This window comes from Oreochromis niloticus, linkage group LG20, assembly GCF_001858045.2.
Source record: "Oreochromis niloticus isolate F11D_XX linkage group LG20, O_niloticus_UMD_NMBU, whole genome shotgun sequence".
Classification (NCBI taxonomy): Eukaryota; Metazoa; Chordata; class Actinopteri; order Cichliformes; family Cichlidae; genus Oreochromis; species Oreochromis niloticus.
This window is the reverse complement of record NC_031984.2, coordinates 27,833,015-27,860,764: the sequence shown is the minus strand read 5'-3', so window position 1 is coordinate 27,860,764 and position 27,750 is coordinate 27,833,015. Positions and strand designations below refer to the sequence as shown.

The 27,750-nt window shown below is 41.5% G+C and overlaps 1 protein-coding gene across 2 annotated transcripts in view; it reads left to right on the top strand.

Moving 5' to 3' along the window:
* Positions 1–27,750, top strand: part of prex1 (phosphatidylinositol-3,4,5-trisphosphate-dependent Rac exchange factor 1) — a 78,928-nt gene that overhangs the window by 46,465 nt on the left and 4,713 nt on the right. The window contains exons 15-38 of one of the 2 annotated variants that reach the window (XM_005454151.4): positions 396–468; positions 3,329–3,474; positions 5,366–5,458; positions 7,268–7,416; positions 7,505–7,590; positions 9,108–9,247; positions 10,470–10,614; positions 11,346–11,518; positions 11,836–11,997; positions 12,641–12,851; positions 13,801–14,077; positions 14,838–15,056; positions 18,544–18,632; positions 19,296–19,378; positions 20,074–20,164; positions 20,269–20,397; positions 20,494–20,535; positions 21,308–21,525; positions 22,005–22,107; positions 24,363–24,506; positions 25,861–25,975; positions 26,541–26,607; positions 26,764–26,808; positions 27,380–27,555. In XM_005454151.4, coding sequence (XP_005454208.1) covers positions 396–468; positions 3,329–3,474; positions 5,366–5,458; positions 7,268–7,416; positions 7,505–7,590; positions 9,108–9,247; positions 10,470–10,614; positions 11,346–11,518; positions 11,836–11,997; positions 12,641–12,851; positions 13,801–14,077; positions 14,838–15,056; positions 18,544–18,632; positions 19,296–19,378; positions 20,074–20,164; positions 20,269–20,397; positions 20,494–20,535; positions 21,308–21,525; positions 22,005–22,107; positions 24,363–24,506; positions 25,861–25,975; positions 26,541–26,607; positions 26,764–26,808; positions 27,380–27,555 — 3,176 coding nt within the window. The remainder of the gene's footprint in view (positions 1–395; positions 469–3,328; positions 3,475–5,365; positions 5,459–7,267; positions 7,417–7,504; positions 7,591–9,107; positions 9,248–10,469; positions 10,615–11,345; positions 11,519–11,835; positions 11,998–12,640; positions 12,852–13,800; positions 14,078–14,837; positions 15,057–18,543; positions 18,633–19,295; positions 19,379–20,073; positions 20,165–20,268; positions 20,398–20,493; positions 20,536–21,307; positions 21,526–22,004; positions 22,108–24,362; positions 24,507–25,860; positions 25,976–26,540; positions 26,608–26,763; positions 26,809–27,379; positions 27,556–27,750) is intronic. The other variant, XM_003449141.5, reaches the window with a different exon arrangement.

Below are 27,750 nucleotides of genomic sequence, written 5' to 3'. Positions count from 1 at the left end.
TCCTCCAAAATGTAAATGTGCACCCTCGTCTCAGTTTCCAGACCTTCAGGATGATGTAGCACGTGTTTTCTAGCTAAAAGCACTTTTTAATGGAACATTACAATTCAGAAATTTAAAGTTATCGTTATAATTTTGAAAAAGTTGCCTTTTATTATAGGTACGGTTTGAATGCAGTCTTAAACATTTTCTACTGTCTTTACTGAAACTGAGGTAAAAGTAACCCAGTAGTGTCCTAATCTCTCCCTCTCACTTCCTCTCAGACACATAGATATTAACTCGTGCTGATTAAATTGCACAGTTTTTAATGTCACAAGGTGCAGCAGCGTGCTGCATATGAGCAGGTGTAAACAGGCATTGTGAATGACCCTGTGTGCGTCATTGACTTGGTTTCCCAGGGAGACTGCTCGACCCGAGAGGATGCCGTGACGCTGGGTGTGGGGCTCTGTAACAGCGGCTTCATGCACCACGGTCAGTTAAACTCACTCTCAAGCACTTTTGACAGATTCTAATCATTCATATTGTTTTGATTCACCACAGCTTTGGCTTAAATTTCAATAGTGTTGTGTTTGTGGCACTTTCTCTTCAGTTCTTATTCTCTCCCCGGTCTTTCTGTGCTTTTCGATTACATCATCTTTCCCCTTCTGTCAACCCCACAAAAATGTTGTATTGGCCGCTCTCTCTTGCATGCCATCATAGGCTTAAAAAAGGGGGCATCCTAAACTTGTATACCCAGTCTAAATTTTTAAAACCTCACTCACCACATTGTAGTTGGAGCTGCTTTGGTCCCAGCCCAGCATGTTGAACGTAAACAGTTTTAGCAGTGTAGCCTAACCAGAGTTGTTTGGCTTTGCTACATGGCTGTCTGGGTCACTCCACTGAACCGTGAACACTGTTTAATGCATAAAATTGAATCTGTCTTCAGCGGACACATGTATTTTGGGTAAAGTGGGAAGCACTTAAAAGAAGTAGTGTGGAAAGGCCGAAGAAGTGACAAGTTAACAGCACTTCCTGGTTTCCTGAAGCATATAGAAAAGTATGCAAGAAGGCCTTATACTGTAATACTTGGACGCACTCTAATTGGGGAGACCTGCAGATTAATTTAAAAGTTAAAGTTTTGAATCCTTATCAAAGGCTCTTGAAGACAGTTTAACAACATCTCTGGAGTCTCATGTGCAGTATATGTACATTATAATGTGCATAAATATATACAGGATTACTTTTTTCAGTCCTGCATCTACTATCTGTAAAAAGTGACTATAGAGTGACTTTTTTTTTTTTGCTTGCTTACCTTGCACCAGCTTTCACTACCATCTGTTTGAAGTTGTCACCTGTTCTCCTTTTACTCTGCCCTTCTTCGGGGTGAGGAACTCTCTCTTCTCAGCCTGTCTGCCCACCGCGCTTCACAAGTCACTCTCTTTACTTCTTAGTCAGCACATCTGCTGCTCTTGACTCCGGTTCCTTTTGAACTCTTCTTTTTGTCTCTCTCCTTTTTTTTTAAACTGTCCTCACCTTCTTTATTCGTGTCTCTGTTTGACTTACCGTCTGCTTTTGTTATGAGGTTATAAAACACTTCATCCGTGGGATGATAATGGGTAGCAAAGTTAATATAATTTTTATTTGTCTTTAAGCTCACCGTCATGGACACCTGCAAGTATTGTAACTTACAAAGGCCGATAATAATTTACATGACCACACGTTTCCCTCCCACCACAACTCAATCTGCAGCAAGTACAGATCCATAAATCAATACTGAAGCCATGAAAATTATTGTTTTATCATTTATCTTCATCACCTCTAGAGCAAATTCTGTCTTGTGGGAATCCATTTTGGCACTTTGCACTTTATATCAACACTTTGCATTTTAAGGTGCGGCTGTACCCAGATAAAGCAAAAGTATACTGCGCTGACATGACATGTTTTCCCAAATTCCTGCATCAGTGCATTGTAGATTCACAAAAAACATTTTTTAAAAATCTTTTTAACACTCGTTAGCATTCCTGTAAACTCTGTTCCAAAGATCCTTAAAAAATTGATGTTGATTGTTAGATAATGTTGGCAGTTCAGGGTGTTTAAATGATGATTTAGCAGTGTGTGAGTAACTGTGCATGCATTATGTGTGTGACAGTTTCCGTAGCGGCACTCCCCCACCAGCTGAATAGGAGTAAAAGTCTTATATGGCCTATGTGAGTCAGAGGAAATAACTCACATTTGTGCTTCGTTTTAGTTGGTGCAAGGCCAGTGTGAGTAGGTGTGACCTCTGCGTGTGTGTGTGTGTGTGTGTGTGTGTGTGTAATGAGTTTGTGAACACTTTTGTTGCTCATCAAATCTCTGAGCAGCTGGGTACCTTTGGCCCTCGGTGTTGCCCGTACAAGCCTCATTTTACAGTGGCCTCAGAGAGTCATGCATCTGCACAGACACGGCAGATTAGGTAACATCCTCGGATGCATTTTTTGTGTCAGGGAAATGTTTGTGCCTCATGTCACAAATTCCAAATCCTCCTAAGACGCAAACCAGATGGACTTTTTTTCTTTTTGTCTGTTTCTCTGGAAAATAACATCTCGCATCATGACTTTTTAGAGCAAACTTCAAAAAGCTGCGGCAAGGCAATGCCGTTAAAAGACATACTGTACGGTACAATAGTGTGCGCCCTGTAATTGTAGCCGTGCTTACTGATGTGCACTTGGGCTTCAGCTTAATGACTTAACTGCCGTTAGTACTGCATAATTATTGAGACAGAATAAGTTAGCCTCTCCCTTTAATTCTGTTGCCTGAGGCCTGTAACAAAATAAAAAATACAGGGAGATGTTTCAAAACATTAAAAAAGAAAAGTGTTGGGTCTTTTCTTCACAATTACTGTGATTGGACAAAGCGACCATAATATGGTTCTCACCTGTTTGCAGTGCCCCATGTGTGGAAGTGAATCTCAGTACAACAGTGGGATTTACACACACACACACACACACACACACACACACACACTTTCTTGTGTCCTCCTGAGAGTCTTCCCAACCCTAGCTTGTGTTGGCTGCAGCCCAGATGTGGTCTTGCTCCAGATGCTCTCACTAACATCATCGGCTAATGAGCTAATTAACTGTTAGCTTGTTTGTGTGAAGATTCCCAAAGATTAAAGCTTCTATAAACACATGTATCTTTCTAGATTTTTTTTTTTGGAAGTTGGGTCAAAGCTTTATTTAAAAAAGCCTTTTACTCTTTCACTTATCTTGCAAGACTGATACTGTGACGTTCTGCTATTTCTCTTTGTTATCTCCCGTGGCTGTGTTCTGCACTCATTTACCACATTTTTGTGTTTTTTAAAAATTTGCTTCAGTTTTGGAGAAGAGCGAGTTTAAAGACGAGTCCCAGTTCTTCCGTTTCTACGCGGACGAGGAAACCGAGGGGACCGGCACCAAGAGCAAGCAGCTCCAGCGAAGTGACTTCAAACTCATTGAAAACATCTTAGTCAAATCCCTTGTGGTGAGCAAAAACACTCATATACACACTTCCACATGCTCCCACATCTATACATGGATACGCAGATATTGCCAGAATCTGGAAAAACAAAACACACTTCTAGCATCATCATTTTCCCACGAGAAAAACGTGCTAATAATTAAAAGGTTTGCGAACATCTTTCCGATGCTCTAAACATGGCACAGAGATGTTTTGATTACCTTGCACAGCATTAACCACCCCAAAGACAAAACAAAAGCATGATGGGAAACAATGAGCCACTGTACAAAAATAACAAAAACAAGGTTTTTTAAGTTATCTTGTTACGCTGCCGGGCATAAACATGCATTTTGACTGTAGAGCCCTGCATACATATATACCTGTGTGCCTTCTTCTGATCTCCACATCTAAATGTTATTAACACCACTATACACAGATCCCCCCCCCACTGGAGCACGAGTAGCTTTGATGACAACAAGCACATTTGAAATCGCTCTGATCACTATGCATCTGAGTGTTTTGCTCTGAATATAATTGTAATGTAATCAGCTGTATTGGCCGGGATGAATCTCTGTTGCGCTGCTGCTGATACAAGAGATAACTGTGAGAGATGACCGAAACGAACGGCAGCTGATGAATATTCTTGAAATACATGTGAAAATGTGAGCTGATGATTGATGACTGTAGTGCAGTTACAAGCAGGACAAGACCTTTTCCTTCTTTAGTGCTCGATCTGCTTTAAAGACCTTTAAAATGCGTTGTCAGTAAGCGTTGTGTGGCCATTTCTTTTTTTAGCAGCAGAAAAAGATAAGATTCAAATAAACAGCATCTTAGTTTTAACTCTTATAAGGTGTAATTTGCAGCAAACATGTCCATATTCACTCCAGAACTGAGCGTCCGGTTTGACACTATAAAATATTCTTTGTAGAAAGAGGAGGCGCTGCTTAGGAGAATATGGTATGTGCACTAACTGCCGAGATATCAGGTCACCTAGCTTTTCAGTTTAATTCCAATCACATCTGTGGCGTGACTCCTGTTAATATCATTATCCTACAATAAAAGCATATAATAATTTTATACACATACAGTAAGGTCAGTCTGCACAACACTGGGTGAAGTGTTCGGGGGTTTCCACAAACTCACACAGAAAGTCTACTGTTTATTTGAGTCCATTATCTTCAGGGAAACCTAGAAGCATCATCAGCATCCCTTTTCATATCATAGTGAGAAGTAGGCACGCCATCTGGCTTTCCACAAGAAGTGGAAAAGGCCCTTTTCCTTGATTAGCGGAACTAATCCCCCCCAATGCCTATTATTGAAGTGAAGTGCAGGAACTCTTTATTTACCACGGTCATCTCCTCTGATATAACAGCAGAGATCCCCATCTTATCAGGACTGTGCAGCAGGAAGATGGCCCCAGCAGCTTAACTAATGGAAGCCACTAATGTGTTTGGCGACGACAGCGTTTAACTTTAAGCCTCAACCCCAAATGGGAATACAATATGGAGAGCAGAGAGCAACATCAGGCAAAGGCACCTGAGACGGAATGAAAGTCACAAATGGCTAATGAAACTGTGATTATGTGTGAATAGTTTGCATGTGAGACCACCCAGAAAAGGTGGCGTAAATCACCTTTTTTTTTTTTCTTTAAAGCTTCAGTGATTTCTCAGACAAACCAGGTCACTGCCATGAAGACAAGTTGCCGTTTTATAGCCAGAGCCTACAGTTGCTTTCTGACTAACAGCACAGAATTACAGCAGCAGAACCCAGGGAGACAGAAAGATGATGAATATGTGTGCATCTAAAATTATTTTCCTGTTTGCTTACTTGTGATACTAAATCAGTGCAAGACATTTTAAGCCTGACAGTCAGCGGTGAAAATGTGGAAGTAATTAGTCGATTTTCTCTGTGCTAGATTCACCCCGAGGAGGAAGGCTACGGCTTTGAGATTGAGGAGAAGAACAAGGCCATCGTTGTGAAATCTGTCACCAGGGGCTCACACGCTGAGGTAAACACACACACACATACACTTCTTCCAGCCTCAGGGTGTCAGTTCCACTAGGTAATGGCTGTCTACTATCCGGACGGCTGCTGTCACTCTGTCTCGCTCCCTTTTTCGAGAACTCTGCTCTGATTGGCTGCAGAGCCATTTGCAGTTATATTTTTACGTTTAGGAGGGGGAAGCTTCCATATTGGTATTTGTCCCGTCCGTGCCATTGTGTCAGCCTTCACTGATGATGGGGAGGGGAATAACAGTGACAGCTAATACAAGATGGACGAGCCAATGTTTTCCTGTCTTATTGATCATTCATCCTCTTTTTATGTCCTCTTACTCGGCTTAGACAGGTGACATACTTTACTTCTGGCCTGTCCGTCTCGCAGCCCAGCCTGTATACTGTTAATCGTTGCAACGTTGTCATGAACACACATGATGGTGTCCTGGTTGTTTTTCCTCCACAGCCTGACTTTAACGCTCATGCTCCCCACTATTTCCTCATTTGTATCCTCATTTCTCTCGTGTCCCTGTGCTGCTCTGCAGCTCTCTGCTGTTGGATAATCTTCATTTCTATGCACTGCCCAACTACCACACTAAACCTTTGCTCCTCTGTTCCTTATTACTCCTTTTTCCCTTAATTTCTACCCCCCTCTCACTCTATTATTCATTCCCCCGTGTCCTCCACTCCCCACAGTGGGAGGACTGCTAGTTGTGACACAGCCCGTGTGCCAGCGCAGTGAATGAAGCTCAGCTGATTCCCATGGGGCTCTGAAAAGGGCTGAGAGGCACACACTCACACACTGAGCTCTTTCACTATATGATACTATTATAGAAAGTCACGTGCAGACTGGCACCCATGCTGTGTAATCACACACACATATACATGCACCCCTCTGCATTCAAATAGCTCTGGCTCCTCCCAGTCGTTCCTACATCCACGCTGGGCCTTCATCCAGAGTCGAGGCCTGGCTTAACCAAGGCCATCCCACCGGATCTTTGCCCAGGACACTGGACTCACACAGTGAGTGCACAGAGGCTGTATTCTTCTCACAACGTGACTGAAGATGACTGCATTTAATTGCATGCAGCAGGCTGAGTTGCTGTGTGTCTGTCATTTGTAAAGAGATTTCAGAAGCTGAAATCCGACTGTGAAAAGCTTGAAGATGTTTGTTTCTTTGGGAGCAGGTATACTGGTTTGTGCGACTGCAATGCGCTGTGACTGAAGAGATTGTATATTAGCTAAAGGAATCTGGCAAGATCCGACAAAGCATCAGAGGTCGCAGGCAGAGCAACTGGCAACATTAGGGAAAAAAATTATAAAGTGACGCCCTTCAGTCTGGAAGTTCGTGCAAATCTAACACAAAGCAGGCATGACACTCAGGTCTAGCAATCATGCATTTTTATCATATCCAGTGGCCAATCTTTATACGCACTCACTCCATACAATTTCAGTCAAATGCTGGAAAATACACGACAAGACAGAACAGGCTGTGGGAATTTGGAGCAGCGAACGATGCTTTTCGTCTTATCGCTTGTTTGTTTGTTTTTTTCTTTGCTCCTTGGAGGCACATTATCATATACCGGCACTTGATTGTGAGTAATTCACATTAGACAGGGGAATCGTACTTCATTTGAACTGAATGCAGTGCACAGTCTTGGTCTCGCTGTGGTACTTGCTCGTAATTTTAAATTGAATTGCAGTCCCCCGACCTGAAACTCTGACTGTGCGGATGTTGCCTTTGGGAGGGGGTTCAGGCTGAAGCAAGCTGCCACCTATAAATAACCACATTCTGTCTCCTGTCTGTCCGTCTGTCCGTGCAGATGGCTGGCCTGCAGGTGGGCAGGAAGATCTACACCATCAACGAGGACCTGCTTTTCCTCAGGCCTTTCTCAGAGGTTGAAACCATGATTAGCCAGTCCTTCTGCATACGACGCTCCCTGCGGCTGCTGGTTGGCACCAAGGCCAAGGAGTGAGTGATCATGCATATATACTGAAATACACAGTGTCCACTCATATAGACCGCACTGGTCTGACTGGTATTTTCTTTTTTTTTCCAGGATCGTAAAAATCCCCGACAACCCAGACAGTCTCTCCTTCAGACTGAGTGGCTCTGTTCCTCCTCATGTCCACGCTGTGAGGAAAGGTAACTGACTTCTGTAGCCACAACAATGAGCAAAAATATGCATTTTTTTCAGAGGTAGCAGAAGAATTTCATTATTACTTCTTCTGTCATGAACACTCAGAGAATAACAAGTAGGACCAAAGCACGGTACCAGAGTTTAATAAGTAGGCTACAGTTTTTTTTTATTACCCCAGATCGAAAATGTAATTTATAACAGCATGCTGTATCTTTAATATCTGGTTTCTGTCACATGGCGAAATGGCAGAAATAGTGTGCAGTTTTGTATTTAAAGGTAAAATAAGACCATCGCTTTGTACAGGTAATGGAAAACTAATCAGTTGAGCACTTGAGCGCTTTACAGCTCCCGGGGAGGTGTAGTTAAATTATTATTTCTTGAATGTAGTTACAAGTGACCCATATTTTGCTTATGAGCCAACAGTGGAGATCCGTGAACAGATTTGTAAGATGTTGACCTTGTTATTTCTGCACCAGTGCCAGTAAATGCATTAAAAGTGTTTACGGTGTCAGAAAGACAAATAATTCCGAGGGAATTCAAAGGAAAGATGAGGTAACTCTAGCCTCTAACCACCTGTTACGTTCTGCTCTTACTGAGCCTCTATTAGGTTTTTATGGCCACCTGTCAGCCAGACAGCCCACGGTCAGGGTTCAAACCCTTAATAGAGCAAACTACTTTTCAAACACACACAATGTTCTGTGATCAGAGCTAAAACTGTAATGGGTAACTGAAAAGACAGCTACTCCTGTTTTCCCTTTTTGTTTCTCCTACTTTTCTTCAAGGCCTCCTTACCATGCAGCCTGTTTGTAGGTCTCTAAATAGAAAAATCAGCAGTGTGTTTAGAAGTTAAATGAGGGATGAATCCCAATTTGTAACCTAGCAGGAGTAAGGCGAGGATACACACATGCACCCTAATAAAAAAAGACCGGTACAGCCAAGAAATGTGGTCCCTTGGTTTTATTGTCTTTCTTCCACTTTCTCTCCCTCTTAAAGCCACCTCCTTCTTCCCTACATGGTCCTTTTCTCACTTTCCTGACGTCCTCAATTACTTAGGACTCAGTATGACGTATGTTTCATTTGAATTCAGTGGCTAGTATTTTTTACCCCATTGTTTTTAAATGACTTTCTCTGGGAGATTTTCATTCATGGGTCAAGTAGTCTCCTTAATGTGGTTATTGCTGGCACCCTGGGTGGAAGTGATGCCATTGCTGGTATTTTTAGATTGGGCAGGAAGGTTAATCGAGGTGTTGATTGGACTTCCAGGCTGTAAAGCCATTAGTAGCTTGAGACAGCATGTTATAGCACTCCACAGAGTGATTTCCCATTTTCCTGTAGAAACAATAGGGAAAATGTTTTGTTAAGAACTATGGGAATTGAATCCAAAAGTTTATTTTTTTTAATGAGTTCACTATGTTATACTTAATTCAGTCATCCTGAAGAAGATGTTTCCCAGTGTATGTGTAGTGTTGTAAATGGTTTTTGCCTTTGTGCGAACTCATGATCCTGTGTGGAAATGTTACAGGCTGGGAGGCAGCAGCGTCTGGTCTTCAGCCGGGCCAGGTCGTCCTGAAAGTCAATGGCAACAGTGTCAATCACAGCGACTACCAAGAGGTCCTGGAGCATTTCACAGCCCAGCACACTCACCAGGAACCTCTCCAAGCGGTGAGCTAACACAGGCCAACAAAAAACAAACTATTCTGTAACATTAGAGCAGGTTTTCTAGAGTCTAGAGTCTAAAGTCTCTTTCATTTAGCCCATATTATAATTGAAAGTTAAATCCCAACAAACCACATCATCCTGCTCAGTACGGTGCATGGTGTTCTGTGAGGTTTTACAGTCTTGGTGTGTTGTTATGGCTCTAACTGTACCAGGGAAATCCCTGAGCGCTTTATTTAGCAGACAGTAAACCAAGTAAAGCCACAAGACAGCATGAATAGTGTCAGTGGTAGTTTTGGAAGTTAATATGTCAGATCATTTACTAATGGGGGAAAGCTCAACAAAAACCACATTTGACAAGCTAACAGCCCAAAGAATAGCGGTCAGCCAGACATTCCTGGGATGGTTCAGAAAACCAGCATTTGCATTAGTTGGCTGTTTGCTCATTTCATCTGCATTTTTGGCTGGAATGGTAGGTTTCTTAGTGAGATCCAAAGTGAATTACAAGCTGTCACTATGTCGCTACAGGTTATTTAACTCAAAATACAGTCCTGCCTGGAGTGAAACAGTATCCACAGTGTTCATTCAGCCCCACTGCCAAAACTGCATTAGTTAAATCCTTTATTAAAGTAACATTAGTGAATTGTTTTTGGGTTGTTGTTTTTTTTCAGACTGAGCCATGAGTAGATAACAAGTGTTTATACTGAATACTACGTGGCCAATGTCAAAACTACAAACTCCTCTTTGGTTGTTTTGACATTCCTGCAGAAGCAATTCATGTCTCCAGGCAGTATTTCACAAGGCTGCAGACAGAGCAGAGCGGGGTGTCCTCCGTACCATGTTTTGTTTTGTCTTATTTTATTTAGCTGATCATTTAACCAGTTTGTTGTCAGTGGTTAAGTGCATTGCATTCTTCATTTAGGTGGAATCGGTCTTTATTGCATTTTCAGGGTAAAAAGTTCTCTGTCCATACTTTAGCTTCTTCCCTCTAAAATACGTGTATAAAGTGCTCTCATATTTACACAGCTTGATGTTGATGTTTCTGTATTTCATCATGTTCTCATCTACATTAAAATTCCAATAAATAGTCTACCAAACACTGCAGCCATGCTGACGGCTGGCAAAACTAATATCGGATGGGTCTGTCTAGATGAACTGGTGAGAGAGAGGGCCCAGACAGCAGGCGCCCCGGCGACTGATTTTTTGAGCTTTAATCTTCTTCCCACAGTGTCACTGGGTGTATCGAGCATTCGAGGATGTGGAAGAGCTACAAAGAGAGAGGGGTGCAGATGAGAAGGAGGACAGCCTTTTCAAGCCTTACCCAGTGGAGAATGGCTCTGACCACGAAGAGGACAAAGGCACCAATGGAACAGGTGAAACGTGGTGCTGTGAAGTGGTTTGCAACAGTCTTTTGTTTTGCTGGGATTTAAAGTTTTATCAGTGTCGCAGTGTGTCTTTAATTTCTGTAAGAAACTTTCAATCCCCAATTCCTTTGTGGTTTTTCCGCTCATGTCAGCTAGTTTCATTTCAGTCAGCAAAATGTATCTGAGCGAGATTAGTGCTGCTTGGCAGCTTTTTGCCTCGTGTGTGAATCCAGATTGATTGCAGGCTTCATGTTAAAAACATGTGACCCTGCCAAAAACATTACATCAAAACATTATGTTCCTTCTACAATGCTCTTTTGTTTTTTTCATTTGGCTTCTGACTTGGGTCATATTCACCGTGCCAGTTAAAGTGGCTTCAGCAGTAGGTAATTTGCTCTGGATATAGAAAATTCGCAGTTTGAAAATTACACTTCCGCACGCTACAGTCATAGGACGCCATTAAGTAATATTCAGTGTACACTTAGTGGCCAATTTTCCCACAGTGCTGGCAGGGTAAGCACACTTGACAGATGTGCAGCACACTGTGTACCTTTACATGTGTCATTACTAAAATGACTTAAAATGATATTGTATTTTTCCCTCAGAGGTTTTTATACGGACTACATAGTTGTTTTTTTTAAACATCCACATATCATTTGATTTTTTGGGTTATTGTATTTTAGTTGGTTATTTACTTTTGAATGTATGTCAAGTATTTAATTGAAATCTGTAATCCACAGACTGCAAGCTGGGCAGACTCTCCCTGTGTGACCTGCCTCTGGTCAGTCTGACAGTTGATAACGTCCACTTGGAGCATGGTGTGGTATATGAATATGTGAGCACTGCTGGCATCAAGAGCCACGTCCTGGAGAAGACAGTGGAACCCAAAGGCTGCTTCAGCCTCACTGCTAAAGTGAGTTTTGTCAAGATGAGGAGAAGTTTGTTCACCTAAAGCCTACATATGCATTTATCGTAACACTGGTGGATGGTCATGCTAAATATTGCTAAAGTTTCAAACAGTAAAGTCAGCTTAATTTTTGTTTTTGCTTCTGGTTTCACTTACTGGAACTGGAAAGCAGAAAGTTTAGCTGGGGGGGAAAATTCAGCCGCCTTATTTCGCTGCTGCAGCTAGAAATGCTAATTTGCCAGTGATTGAAATCGACTAAATCAGGTTCCTAAACTGTTATTGTCAAGGTGATCCATCCTCAGCAATTGTTCTTGTCTCTACAGATCCTGGAGGCGTTTTCTGGCGATGACAACCGCTTCGTTCATAACTGCAGCCAGCTCATCTCCCAGAACGACCGAGTCGTTACCATGCCTCAGTACGAGTTCAGACAAATCTGCGACACCAAGCTGGAGAGTATCAGGAGGCGTATCAGCAGCTATCAGCAGGTATTGAGACATACTTGTGTTTTCTCTTGAGCATAGATGTGAACACAGGAATGTTCCGGTATTCAGTCATATTAGTTTACTAAACACAGTTTATTTTGTGACATGTGACTAAACGGTTCAGTGGAACATCGTTTTCTATAGCAATAAATTCACATTTTTGCTCCCCCCAAAAAAGACATGGCAAACTTTCTTTTTTTTACACTACTCCTATTGCATTTAATGCTTTTTCAGCAGCTTGGTGAAAGTGTGTTAGAGTCTGACAAAATGTTTTTTCAAGACCGTTGTGTTTGTCGTGTAGACCACATGCCACTACCTGGTAAACTTTTGATATTTGTCTTATTTTTTCCTCACATATTACACAGACTGTAAAAGAAATCATATAAAATCCAAACCCACTGAATTATTCAAAATAGCATCGCATCTAAGAAACATCCAGGAGCTTCATTCTGATAAGAAAGCTAATATCTACAATTATTAAATGCAAACTTTAATTAACTCAGTCGCTAAACATACCAGAACCCTGATCAGAAGCTTTACGATATCATGAAGATGCAACAGTTGTAGTCATATCGTTTTTTAATTCGCTAAACTCATTACCTTCTTCTTCATGGCTTCTCCCGTTTTGTTTCTCTTTTTCACACAGTTTGCTCTGGAACTGAGGAACAAGGTGTGGCCCTCTGTCAGGCAGGCTGGGGTTCGCCCTCACCCACTGGGCTGCATGGACTTTGTTCCCACCAACTGCCACATCAACTTGATGCAGGTCTCCTACCCCAAAAGCACTACCTCTGCTGGCAGGACTTTCAGCATCCGTTTTGGTCGTAAAAACTCCATCTTTGGGCTGGACCCCGACCAAGGTAGGAGCTGCGCACAGTCCTCTAACCAAGAAGATTAGAACAATCTCAACAGTGTCACATTTTCACTGCGTAAAGTAAGCGTTGCTGGGATTTATCCCTCTCATGGTAATATAGCTTACCACTAGCTCAGTGGTCATTTTGATGCTGTGACTGGACCAACCCCAGGCTCCCAGTGTAACCAAAAAGGCTCAACAAGGATTCTCATGGTAAAATTAGATGAGTGGGTTGCTATTAAGACTCCATTAGCCCTCGGCCATTATATTCAAGTTATTGACATGAGAAGTGAGTGAATGATGTAAGCAAAGACCTGCAGAGCAGGAATGTGTTCACTCGGTGGTGCTTTAGAGGTCACAGAGAAGAGGAAAAAAGTGAGAGATTTAGTTGAAATGGAAAGTAGAAGATGTTCAAGGAGAGAATAAAGTTTGGAAATACTTTTAAAATTTGGTTTTCAATAGGAATTTTAGAGGTTAACATGTGAACTTCTACTCTCAGCAAAGATGAAAACGCAGTACAGCTGTCTAGACAGCAGACAGTCAGCATTGTTCCAAGATGCCTCGGCCCCATCTTTCCTCTGAACACCAGCTGCCGGTCAGACATCTGCCAAGCACTTGTACTGATGAGATGTTGCTGTGGCTCTTTTTTTGAAAGCTGTCGTTAGAGTTTGAACTATCTTAGATCACCACGAGTATTAAATCTGTTTTCAGTTTTTGGATATGTCAGGTTATTGCAGCTTAGCTTGGCATTCGACCCAGATAAACAGGTTTGCTTTTACTGTGTATATTAGCTGAACGATGGTCTTTTTAAGACTTTGTTTTTCGTCAACACCAAATTAAGAACAGATAAGAGTATTACTTCATAGGTTTTGAACATCTGGCATAGATGTAATTGTCAGAGCGTGAAGTCTTTTTCATTCAATCACCCGTAACATCTCGCCTCTCCTCTCCTTTAGCACAACTGAACCCCATGTCCCACACTCAACACTGCATGACCAGCATGGGAGCTCCGTCCTGGAGCTGCTCTGGTTTAGACGGGGATGAAGCGGATGGCAGCGGGGAAGTGAATGTCGATGGAGGGGAGGGCTTGAATGATAGTCGCCACGGAGAAGGCGGTTTGAGCTTCCTGCTCAAACAGGAAGACACCGACACACAGGACGCCTACATTTACTTGTACAGTCGTTTGGACGTTGCTGTGAGGGAAATGAAGCAGTATGTTGCTCAAATAGATGTGTAAGTATTACAGCTCGTATTGATCACGTTTAATTTAACCGCACCGAACCTTATGTTATGTTATGGTTATGCGTTTTCTGCAGATGTTTTCCTCAATCACGTGTGCCACATATTAGAAAAAAGAAAACTTTTACTCACATCCATTCACAAAATAGTCTCAGCACTACCGACCTTCTGCTGTTATCAGATATTTCCATTCCACTACTGTTTTTGAGTAGGCTATTTTCGTAACCTTCACGCTGGCATTCAGAGATCTCTGCGTGAAAAGCTGTTATCCCCACAGCAGCCTGTCTTTGTCTGTCCTCCCTCTGCCTTGTATAAAGCTGAGGATTTACAAAAGGAACATTCTTCAGGCCCAAAATATTTATGGGCCAGGCCCAGTACAGGAACAGGGAGTGAGGCCAGGATAACATCAAGAGAAAGAGACACATATTGTGTGTCTGTGCTGAGGAAGGGGTGTGACAATTTGAATGAATACATGTGTATGTTTTAGTTATGGGGGAGCCCATGCATTGTGTATTGTATTAGAAATGTAAGCATAACAGTGTCTTGACATGAAGACTTTAATTTGAATATAAATGACAATGCATCAAGTTGTATTAAAGCTCTGACTATGATAAAAACATAGCACAAATGTATAGCATATATAAATTATGATATATGCTATATGCTTAAGATATGTAGAGAATGTCTCTGAGGTAAAGAGCAATATCTATATTTTGTTGTTTTCAGATATATTTGTTTATATTTTTTTCTCTAGACTGTTGTCATCCATCACCGAGCCTACACAGCTCCAAGGAGAGGGCGGAGAGCCTCCAATCGACGAGGAAAATCAGCCGCCCTCCCTGGTCCCCTGTGAGGATGGATGTGACCAGGACAAAGTGGAGCAGGGCGGCACTAAACGAGTCTGCTTTAAAGTGAACGAGGAGGACCAGGAGGACTCCGGCCATGACACAATGAGCTACAGGGACTCCTACAGGTGACTGCTTACTGAATATGCAGCTAATGAATCAAAGAGAACAGGTTTATGTTACAATGTAACCTGGCATGGAAGCCTTAAACACACATTATTCAAAAAGCACCTGAAAAGGTAATGATAAGGCGCTGATAAGACACATTAGATAAAGCTCCAGCTACACAGGCTTAGGTTGAAGACCCCAAATGAGTTTCATTGGCCTGGAGTTGGTAACTAGGGGCAGTTCAGCAAAATCGTCTTAAATTGACAGAAATTCCCAATGTTCAGGACAATGCTCAAGATGATGGTGATGAAGAAGAAGGCCCTGCTGGCTTATTAGTCTATGGAAACAGAATATGCTGGATATGCTTAGGGAGCAAACTGCACTGTCTATCAAAGATGCTGGGAAAAATGGGATTTACTTTCACATTAGAAAACACAACTGGACTAAATCCTAAAAACTTTTTATCTTGCTCTTGATTTCAAACTGGCGTATTAGAGTATACCTTCACTTTTTCTGTATATTTCTCTTGCAAGTCAGCATGATATGATTTAAAGTGGTATTTACCTCGAGAGACCCTGCTACAATTTGAGACCTGAGTAGCTTATATATAACTCAAATATATAACTTGAAACACTTTGACCTTAATTATTTAAAGTAATATTTTCATTTAATTCGTCCTTTATTCATTCATCTGTTATAGCAGCATCACAGGTTAAAAACAACTCTTAAAAAACAAAAACAGCACTCTCAGACTCCCACTTTACTCCACAAACCTATAATGCTTCTCATTTCCCCCCTTTGGAGGCTATAATTCATTCCAGATGTTGCCATTTTAACTGAGATGCAGGGCTAAAAATGGCTTCAAAATGCTCTGGTTGAATCTGGTTATGTCATTTGCTTGTTGCAAGTTCATTCAGATGATTTTTTTTTGAGAAGGAGTGTGTGTGTGTGTGTTCACTGAACAGAGAGCCACTGAGCCCCACCCTCCACCACCCACTAAGATATAGTTATTGGTTGTCAGTGCGGTGGGCTGGTGTATAATAAAGCGAAATGTTTGGGGCGCGGCCTCCTCACCCGCTCTGTCATTAAAGCCTGGCCACGTCATGTGAAATGCAGCTACCTCATCGTAATAAAATGTATAGGAAAATGTCGGCTCTTCTGTGTGTGGTATAAACACACGCTCATGCACTCACACTTGCACACAGAGCTGTTTACTCAGGGTTTTTTGAGGCCAAGTAGGAAAAAAGTACTCTGGTCAAGGTAGCTGTACAAAGCTGCTTAGTGAATGTGGATGAATCATCCCACTTGTAAAATTTTGCATGTGATGAAAAGTGCTTATGTGTTTCACATGTGGGTGGTGCTTTTTTTTTTTTTTTTTAAAGTTTTTGTCCAGCTGAGAGAATCAGGCAGTAAAGCCTGAGGTGGTGACAGACCACAGTAGAACTCAACAGCTGGAGGTCAATGGCCAAGCGCAGCCTGTGACAGACGCAATGTTAGAGGAAGGACAGGGGAGAGTGACTTTTACGCACGCACACACACACACACACACACACACACACACACACACACACAGGGTCAACACCAAAAAAATGCAAAGAGGACTGGGGTGAAAAAAAACACGAAGAAACTAGTGTTTGTTCCAAACTCTGATATATTGTGTCTCCCATAAATCGCTGCTTCTCTAGTGTGTGTGTGTGGTCGTGTTCAGACCTTTCTTCGTAGTAAGGTGCTGCTACATATTGCTTACACGTGATGATGGTGGTGGAGAGAGCTGTAGGTGAGCATTTAGACTGAGATGTGGTAATCCACAGTGAGCGCTGTGTGGATGAGAGCATCATCCATCAGAAGTGGATGTTTGATTGCAGGATAAAGTGTACTGATCTGCACTAGAACTCCTCTTTAATGGGGAGAAGTGAACCCAGACACATACTAGCAAAATACTCATCTTAGCCACTGAATCCCTTCCCTGTCTGAGTCCAGATTTTATTTTTTCTATCTAAAATTTCTCCAATCTACTTTTTCAGGTAGCTCAGAGGTAGATAAGCCTGAACATCACCTATAATATGTATCTTTTCTAGGAAAAGTGATAAAAATATATTCAGCGTCTATTGGATTATGGAACAATATAATCATTCAAGCTGTTTTAGTGGATATGCTGACATTATTAGCATATTTTAAGCCTTTAAAAAAATTGTATTGAATAGCACATAAACAGCGTATAACAAATGGCTACAGTTTAAGTAGGAATGTCAGAAGAAGTTGCTAATGAGTTGTTCACTATCACCCAACCTGTATTAACAGCTGAGAAGATATCATCTTGTATATAATTTAATGTAAGTGAGACTATGAGAGCTGTGTGCAGAGGTGCGTTTGCTTTTAAGGGAAGGCCAGACCCATTACTGCGGACAGGTTAATTATCACAGTGGTACTCACACTGTTGGCAGGAGATGTGTGAAGCTAAATTGGATGTCACCTTTTCTATCCATGTGTGTGTTTGTGTGTGTGAGACAAAGGCAGAAGCCAAGTTTGTGTGCATGCCTCTGAATTCAGTGAGGAAATGCAGCTCCCTATAACGAATAGAAAAGGGGAATAATACAGTATAAAGAGAGGAACATATATCATTTTACTGTAAGTATGTGATATTGTTTTTGCACAAATTTATGAGAAGCCAGCGGAGAATTCAAGCCAAGTTATCATTGTAGCACCTCTACGGTAGCCACCCCCACCATCCCAACAGCACAAATTTACATACATTGGACACCACAGAATAACCCAGCAGGTGATATCCAGGCTCCACTCCCCCCACTTTGTCACCCTGCCAGCCCAGATAATAGTAAACCAACACAAAGCCAGTGATGGTGTTTTGTAGGTCGTAGTCGCTCGTAGGCCATTTGTCATGGTAATTCAGCTTGTGAATCATTCTGAACTTCTCTGAGGGGGACTGCAAGCGTGCTCACTTAAAGCCATGTATAATTTGAGCCACATAAATCTTCCACTTGCTCCCGGTAATCATGGTGAATCACATCGATGTATGACTATAAATACCAGTCAAGTCATTTTGCAGAACTGCCCCGCTAAGGCTGAAATTGTCTCCGCACACCAGCAAATGAAGAAAGGCATACAGTCCCAACTAAGCGTGAAAACTAGGAAAAGAAGTTGTTCATAAAAGTGTCTCTGTAAAGTGGAGAGCTCCATTTTATGCACACGCGAATTATATCCGATTTATTTGGGAATCTGATATAGCTACAGTTTTACTGAATGCAGCTCTGTGTAAGGCAGCAGCAGTTGTTGTTGTTGTGAGAAGTGTTTAATTACCTTTGGTTTCATATACTGTAAATCAGAAAAGGCATTTACAATCACAAGGATTATTTGGCAGCATAATTACTAGATGCAGCTTTCCAAATCCTCTCTGTGGTTTAAGAACGGAATGAGCCCTTTTTTTCACTAATGCTTTTTAACTGGGTGCTACTTGTGTGTGTGTGTGTGTGTGTGTGCTCATTGTTACAGTGAATGCAACAGCAACAGAGACTCCGTCCTGTCCTACACCAGTGTGCGAAGTAACAGCTCTTACCTGGGGAGTGATGAGATGGGATCAGGTAATACACGGCTTTTAGCTGATCTGTGCATGTGTAAATAAACAAGTTGTATTTAATGTTTTGGCTCTCCTCCACATTGAATTTTACACGACACACTGATCAGATCAGATCCGATGTTGGAATGAAAAGACAGCTCAAAGGAAAAAAGAAGCATCTCTGTTCCAAAGTTAATTGGATGTAAATAATATAAACTAGGCTTATGCAAACACACACTTCTGGATGCTTAAAAACAAGAAATAAAGGATATTTCCGTAAGAATAAATCTGTGGCAGCCGTCTCGTGATTTACTCTGTGCTACCTCATGTTTTCCCAAGTCACAGAAATCCTCTAGATATAACTTGGAGGTGACTGTGGCTGGATATTATAGAAGCAGCATTTCATTTAAAGCCACAATAATGTGCAGCGAGCCAAGTATGTGTCCACTGCTATTTATTGCTTTGTTTTTTATCAGCGTTAAGTCATGAACAGCTCCCGCTGAGATGTTGCGTTGTAATAATTTATTAGCCTTCGTTCGGTCTAATATGATGCTCAGGTCAGATTTTGCAGTGACAGATGGAGAGAAGTGTGTTTTAATAAGCCCAGATGGTCAAATAAAAATTAATACTTGTTGTAGAAAGTGTGATCATTGCCTCTCATCAGCTATTTGTTTTTTCTGTCAACTAGGGGACGAGCTGCCGTGCGACATGAGGATTCCCTCTGACAAACAGGACAAGCTGCACGGCTGCCTCGAGCACCTTTTCAACCAGGTTAGTTCGACTGTTGAGTTTGGAATAGGTAATTCCTGATTAACTTGGAATTTTTTGCCTAAGCCCTGGCCTAACCCTAGTTTTTAAACAGACTTTAAACTCAGCCACTAGATGTAGAAGTTAAAGATGAAGAAACAGGGAACACACATGTCAGCATTAACCATTTGGAACAGATCACTGTGATAGTAATCAGTCGGCATCTGGGCTGAGTTACCTCATGCGGCTTGCTGTCCTCTGTTCGGGATTCTGGCTTTCTCTCTCATCTCATGACTTCCTTTCTTTCTCTGTTCTCCACTCTGTCTCCTTGAACACGCACAAGCTTTTACTGATACATGAACTAAGTTGAAGACATACGTCCGTCGTTTCATCTCTTCTCGATGTCCTTTGATTCCCTGCTCGCATAGTTGGGGGGTGATAGGGGCACAGCTACTTTGGCTGCAGTAGTTCTTTGCACATGTAAACAGCAGCTCAGGGGGCCTGCTAACACAAGCCTTGTTGTTGTTAATTCTGGAAAACCTTTGCCAGAAGTTACTGCAAAGTTCTGTGTGTGAGCTTGTGTGTTTGCGCTTGAGCGATGCAGAAATAAAAGCGGTAGTTACAAAAGAATGAAAGGTGTGTGGAGTCTGAGGCAGTGAACTAGAAGGAAAACTGGCTTCATTAACTGAGTGTGTGCATGCTTTTATTCCTGCACGCAGGTTGAGTCAATCAACAGTCTGCTCAAAGGACCCATCATGACCAAGGCCTGCGAGGAGACCAAGCACTTTTATTCTGACCACAGCCAGCCAGGTACAGATTTGTTTGTGTGTGTAAGCACAGTCGAGAGGTGTCACTACGGTTCTGTCAGAGAGCTGGCGCACAGGCTTACAAATTCTCTGGTTTAACATGAACAGAGTTTCGCCAAACCGAAGACTGGACTGTTCGCTGTCGTTACGTTATCCATAAGAACATCCAGGAAGACCCTTGGAACCTGCCCACCTCTATCAAAACCCTGGTGGAGAGCCTACAGAGATTTGTGGATGGTTAGTAGAAAACACATGCGTGCACGCATACATGCCACGTGTTCATATACAGTTACAATCTCTCACTCCATCTTGTTTTTTCTTCTTCCTTTATAGATGGAAAGAACCAGATCCTCCTGGCTCTGCTCAAGTGCACAGGTAGAGCAGCATGTCACCGGTAGAAGAGAAAATCAGTTTATATTCAGTTCAGCTCAGCAGCAGATAATCAGACTAGGTTGAACCCAGTTCTAATTTTCCATGAAGTTAACAGAAGAGGTGGACTGTGCAGTCGCCCAGCAGAACTCAGGTCTTAAGCAGCCAGAAAGGTCTCAAAACAGGAGCATTTGAAATTATTCTAACAGCTCTTTGCATATGAGATCATCCATCATATGAACTTAAAGCCAGATTCACATCAGGAATTCTGCAAATCTTTAAAACCTCATTTTAAGGATCCCATACATACACATGTATATTTATGTAGGTTTATTTAGAAAGTAATTTCCAGTGCAATCAAATCATACAAATCATTAAATCAGTTTTACATCATTTTTGTCAAAAAGATCATATTCAGATGTGCTGGAATGAAGACTGGTGTCAGAGCACAACATACTCTAGTCTGAACTTTCTCCAGTGACATATGGCATTAGTTAATAGCAGATATCCTCTCATGGTATTCAAGCCAATAGAATCAACTGTAAGCATTAGAGCAAGTTCAGGATATGTAATAAGAGAGGTTACAGTAAGACTGGGATACCTTACCCTCTCCGTTACAGTGATCTTCCTTTTTCTGCAACAGATGTTGTTTTATGTTGTCTTCTTTGTTGTCACTGCTTTTTTTCACCCACTTCAACTCCTCATAAGTCCTTCGTCGCGTGCCCCCTGAACTCTCTGTGTCACTGACATTCCTTTCTTTCTCCCCTACCAATACCAGACACATCTCTGCAGCTGCGAAGGGACGTGATCTTCTGCCAGGCGGCGACGGCCGCTCTGTGCACGCTAGCCGAACAGGTGCTGACTGCACTGCGTTCTCGCTTCAACAATGCCGGCGAGTACCAAGAAGACGGCAAGGAAACCAGCCGCAAGTGGCTAGAGCAAATATCCGCCATTGGTATTTTGCTGCACTTCCAGTCCACACTGGCTCCACACTTGGTGAGGACAAGTTTTGTATTTTTGCTTGGTTCTTAGAAAGTTGGCTACATAGCGTTGTGGTTTGCACATTTGCCTACTAAACCTTAAGATGCTCAATTCGAGCCTGGGAGGAGGCCCTCACTGAGGCAATCCTCAGTGAGGGCCTCTAATGTAAAAATCTGCCAAATCAAATATGCGACGCTTCCTGCTGTGGTGAATGAGGAAGCAGCCGAAAGTAGCTTATTTACCTGTTAGGGGAAAAAAACAACAGGGTTCATAGTTTGGTGTAAATTTTAAATAATAACTTTCCTGTTGCAGTTATAAACGGACACCAAAATCTTTTGCTTTTGCTCCTGTTTATTGTTTTTTTGGTTTTTTTTAGTCTTTCTGAATCAAATACTCTGAAGTCTGTATGACTTTGTAGCCGCACAGCTGTCTCCGCAACTACCCAAACTCTTACTCTGGTGCGACTTCTGAGCTTTCTTTCTCTCCTCGGGCAGAAAGAGGAGCGGACCATGCTGGAGGACACCAAGGCGGCCCTGTCGGATTTGGACAAAGTCACTGTGTTCTTCAGGCAACTGGAGGATGAGTGTCTAGTAGCAAGTAAGAGACTCCCATCAACAAAGACTGACTTGCCTCATTCAAAGCACACTGGCGTTAATGAGCAGCTGTATGGTTTCACCAATTCTGAATGAACTTCTATTGTGTGGATGCGTGGTTGCTGCTGAGGGTAAAATTGCCATTATGCCACTGCAGATTTCATTTTCTTTTCCATGAAGAGCCGCTGAAAAGGAAGTCAGACAGATCTGTGGTGACTCCATAAATCACCTTAAACAAGGGCAGAGCATTTCAGATATCAAGGTCGCCTCTTTTAATCTTTAATGCTGCTGAGAGACACATGACATATGTCACATAAGCACCCCTATAATATAAAAACAATTACAAACACAAATTGCAGTATGCGATATATTGGAGTAATATTGCTTTGAAGCATGACAATAGTAAGCTTTCTCCTGCCAGTTCACCAAAGGGTCCAAGCATTTATTACAGTGTAGTGCTGTAGTTTCAGCTGAGGATGCAACCAGGTTGTTCAGAGTGGGCTTTGTGAACATCTTTACATAACTGGGTGCATTTGTGGCTTTAATAAGCTTGGTATCTGCATTCACTGAAGGTGCTCCGGGTTACCGGAAACCCTTAAAGTCAAAGATACAAAGGATGACTGCATCGTGAATTGCTCCTCTTTTCAACAGCCTCAATGTGGCCAGCAGAGATTGCTGCTCAAAGGAAAAGCGCAACGTGCACTTCCCATTTTAAAAGGAAAATCTGTGGATGAAGCAGGAATTTGCTATTCAGTGTTCATGCTTGGCTGGAGAAAATATTTTGTGCACACTTGCATATATTTTACACAAAAACATCACTCAGTGCATGCACTAATGTATTGCTATCGGTCATTAGTATTGTATTCCTTATGTATGGCAGGTATGTGGGGATAGATATACTTTACAGGCCAGTCTGGTACAGTTTGCTATTAAAAATGTTAATCTTAACCAAGCTTCTTTGCTGACATCAGCTCAGACTGCTGCAGTGCAGGTAGATGGTTTTTGGCGTCAGAGTCCATTGGACACTATTGATTTGCTAACAGCATTTTCAGAGGGATGAGAGGTATATGTAAGGTACAGACGTTTAAGCACCACAGAGTCTGAAGGACCTTGAAAGGATCACAGCCAATTCCACAAGGTTATTGCTTGGTAGGTTCTCTAGAAAAAAGGACTGACCCCAGAGGTCACGCAGCAAAGGTCATTTTTTTCTATTTTCTGACAAGTGCTCATGTATCACTTCTAAAAAAGGTTAAGATAAGATAAGATAAGATGGCCTTTATTAGTCCCACAGGTGGGAAATTTGTTTTGTTACAGCAAAAGTGCAAAGTTATGTAGCAGAAATTAGAAAACACTGGAATGCAATAAAATACAATAAAATAAAATAAAATAAAATACTATATACAATAGAATAAAATAGAATAGAATAATATATACAATAGAATAAAATAGAAATACAAATACTATATACAACTGAGTAGGAAAATACAAAAACACAACTTCGTCAGAAGAAGAATTGCACGTATAGCAGTCTTATTGCAGTCTTATTAGAATTGAGCACAAGTCAGCTTCAGATTTATAAATGATTACTTGTCTTATATTTTTTTATAGATTCATCACAATTTCTTTCAAAGTACAATTTTTAAAAATGTGCCAGATATTGATGCAATTTAAAGGGTAAATAGAGAAATCAGGTACCTCTGTTTATTTGTCCTGCACATGGATCTGGCAGTCTGTCTGTGTTTATAAATTAGAATGCAGTTATTTGCAAACCTCCACTCATCTGTGTGAAAGTGACTGCAGCCAGTGTGAGTCAGACTGCAACTGGTTGGAGACCAGTTGCCTCCCACCTCCCTGTGCAACTGCCTTGTGATCAAAAGTGGTCGCCCAGAGGTTGACAGTGTTAGCAGCTAGCTGCCATGAGAACTTGGAATCAGTCACCAAATGAAAACCCCCCGAAAATAAATCAAATAATTCAATAAATTCAATCTTCAGTGAGGTTACTGTCCTTTTTTGACTCTAGTGTAACTGAGCCACTTCTAAGTTTTTCTTTTAGCTTTTGATTTAACACCCAGCTATTAATGAATTCTGAATATGTGTTTCCTAGACATATGCAGCATTACATTTTAGTACACAATATCTAAATGTATTAAAATGTAATGCAACACACTTTGCACGTTTTCATTTTGAAGAAGGGCACGCCTACGCCTTTTTTGTTTTTGTTTTTTTAACTTCTCCCTCATCTCTGTATGCTTGTTGCAGACACACCAGTGTGTTACCAGGTGGAGGGCACCAGGCATGCCCTGAGGGTCACCCTTTACCTGGACAGCTGTCACTTCAATGAGCTCCCCAGTCGGCTGCAGAATGGAGGCAGCCTCAAACTCCACACTGTCCTGTTCACCAGAGGTAAGAAAGGCAAAGAACATAATTCCAGGGTGTAGTTCAGCTAGTAAAACATGACGTAACGCTGGCAAGTAGAGCCACGTGGTCCGAGTATCTACTCAAAACCTTTTACTGTGGAACAAGCAACAAATCATACAATGCATCAGGCACAAATTCACTTATATACATTATACATATAGCCTTGGATCATTAAAAACACTCAATGCACCATGCAGCCTTTCAGCCTCTTACACATGTGCGTTTCCTTAGAACTTTATTTGATTTTATTAAGTTAGACTGAAGCCTTGTATTGACCATTTAAAACACTCACTTTAGCGCTCCTTGAGTCTTAGTCAGCCTAGTATGAAAGTAAAGCATTATACCAGTCTGCCAGTTAGCTGCTAATTTTCCATGCACAAGTCCTCATCGGATCATTAATCTCATGAGAGACCCCATATTGTTTACCGTGTATTTCCGAATACAACAGTGCTCCAAAACATTTAGTATTGCAGATTTGCAGATGAACATCGCCACCTACTGGAAAAGAGTCTTGACTGCAGCCTATGGGGAAGCACAGTGATATATATATATATATATATATATATATATATGTAGGTAGGTAGGTAGGTAGGTAGATAGATAGATAGATAGTGAGGATATATTTTTGTCACATATATGCACACTCACACACAAACGTTACATAAAGTTAAAGTCAAAGGGTTATTAAATGTCAAAGTCAGTCAGAGGCGGTCAGGTTTAGTAAATGGTGGGTTTACGTCTATGTTTAGGGTAATTGATCAGTTTTGAAGCAGTGAGGGTTTTCGATTGAGGATAGGAAGTTCAGATAAATGTGATTCAGTGTGTTAAACTACAGTCAGGGTTTTAGATCAATGACATGAGACGAACAAAAATATCTGAATTTATGCATAATTCTCTATTTCCTATATGAAAGTAACTGGACAGTTGGCTGGCTTAGCTTTTTTCCATGTGTGACCTGCTCTGTTGTTAGTCCATATTAAGTAAATACCAAATCGTCAGGGTTGGACAAACGAACAGTCTGGTACATTTAGAAAAATAATGTATGCTCTGACACCAAAAATAAAAAATAAAAACCATTTATCCAGTTATTAAATACAGTCCTTATCTTTAAAATTGTTTGTTAACTTAATTGCTTTTGAGCCTGAAAATGAGAGACTGTATAAAAGGGCTGCAATTCCTAAACCGAATCCCTTGAATTATAGTTGGAAGTCTGCACTTGAGTCATATGTGGACTGTTTGGTTTGAGTTCTACTGTGGTGGTGCACAGAGGCAGTGTTATAAAACGTGTGTCATTCTCTAAATATTCATAGATCTAACTATGTGGCTTCTATTTTTCCAGCTTTGGAGCGTCCAGAGGGAGCGTCCCAGCAGGACTGCGTTGCCATGGAGGAGTTCCAGCAGCGCACTAATGCTGTTTCACTGGAGAAAGTCAAGGCCTACTACCGCAGACTCAGGTACCTGTTTTACTCTTCACTACTGCTCTTCACTGGCTTTCCTATCACTGAAGATGTGTATCACCTCAACGGGAGAGTTCACCCTTCGGTGTTGCATAACAAGCAGAAACTGCACTTTGTATATTACATATGTGAAAGTAAAGCTTTCAAGGTCAGAACTTAATCATGTATCCAGAGGAGTCCTTGAACAGTTCCCACATGAACGAACAGGATTTTGCTGCATATACAGCAAAATGACTGTGGTACTGTTCTCAAGTAGTAACATGTGTAGCACAATAAAAATATTAACTCTTGAAGGTTAATGGTTTATGATTGAAGATGTGCTATATCTATGATATACCAGTGTTTTTACATCGTGTGTGGTCGCTGATATGTGCACACTAATTCCCAGAAAGTGATTCAACAATGCGGCATTAATAAATGATGAAATACTTAGTTTAGTAGTTGCAAAATCTGTAGATGCTAGATGAGTCAGCTCTCCAACAAAAGTGAGTCACAGGATGCAAATCGGTAATTTTTCCAACCCGTTTAAAAAACTGAGAACGTAATCCTTCTCTCCTCACAGAGCTTTCTATTTGGAGAAGTCAAATCTCCCTACAGACTCCAACACCACAGCAATGAAGATAGACCAGGTAAATATATACTTATCCTAACATGTATTTCCAATTGCTGTTTTTAAAGGTTTTTTAAACTCTTTTCATATGTAGCATCTGTCTTGTTATTGTAACATAAGTCAATTTTTTTATATATATATATATTGTTGTGACTGAATATAAATGCAAGCACAGATACTGGGCCTTGAAGTTAGAGACCTTCAACCAAGCATTTCCAAAGTAAGATGAACTGGTGTGTCATTCCCTCCACCGGAAACTCCTCCATAGCTTGTCAAGACCCTCCCCGTTAACTCCAACTAACCCCAGCAATTATAGATGGTGTCCATTTGAACTTCTAGTGCCCCACACTGACTGTAGTTGAAATAGATTGCAGTAATTAAAACTGAATAGATCATAGTTTTAATATAGAAAGTTTTGTCGTCAGGTTTTCGCTGTCTTTCAAGAGAAAGACTGCAGATTTAGACGTTCTTGTGTTGTATTTGATGGTTGTTTTCTCCCCATTTCTGTTCTCCATCTTACAAGTCAGTTACTCTACTAGTCCCATGTTTTAAAATATTTCACATGAATATAATTATATTATTTTGGAGTGTTCTGTTCACTTCAATACATTTTTTTGTCTTGGTAAGAGACTTTTTAATTCGCTTGGTTTGAAAGCGTTTTAAAAAGTCAACAGTCGTCTAAGCGGCTTGTTAAGGTGATGTCTTTTGTGATGTGTTATTGAATCATCTTGTTAGCAGTGCATTTAACGGCTAACCTTCCCTGATCTTTACTTCCTCCCGCTTCCCCGTAGCTGCTGAGACCCCTCAACACGCTGGACGACCTTTGTCGGCTAATGCAGTCGTACATCAACATGCGCCCGAATGCCCAAGGCCACCAGTCAGGTGTCAGCGTGCTGTGTGTGTCCTCTGAGCTGTGTAACCGCCTGGGAGCCTGCCACATCACCATGTGTGGCACAGGGATGCAGAGGTCAGTGTGGCACCACACCACAGAATTATTATGCTGCTTTTGTTGTCTCACTGGACTGTCAGACTGCATAAAAATAACACAGTGCAGAGTCAATGACATGCCCCATTGGAACCTCACAAACTCATCCTAACCTCGCCATTCAAATTCATTTTACTTCATTTTTGGGTTTATTGCAGAGGAACACACACTGTTAAT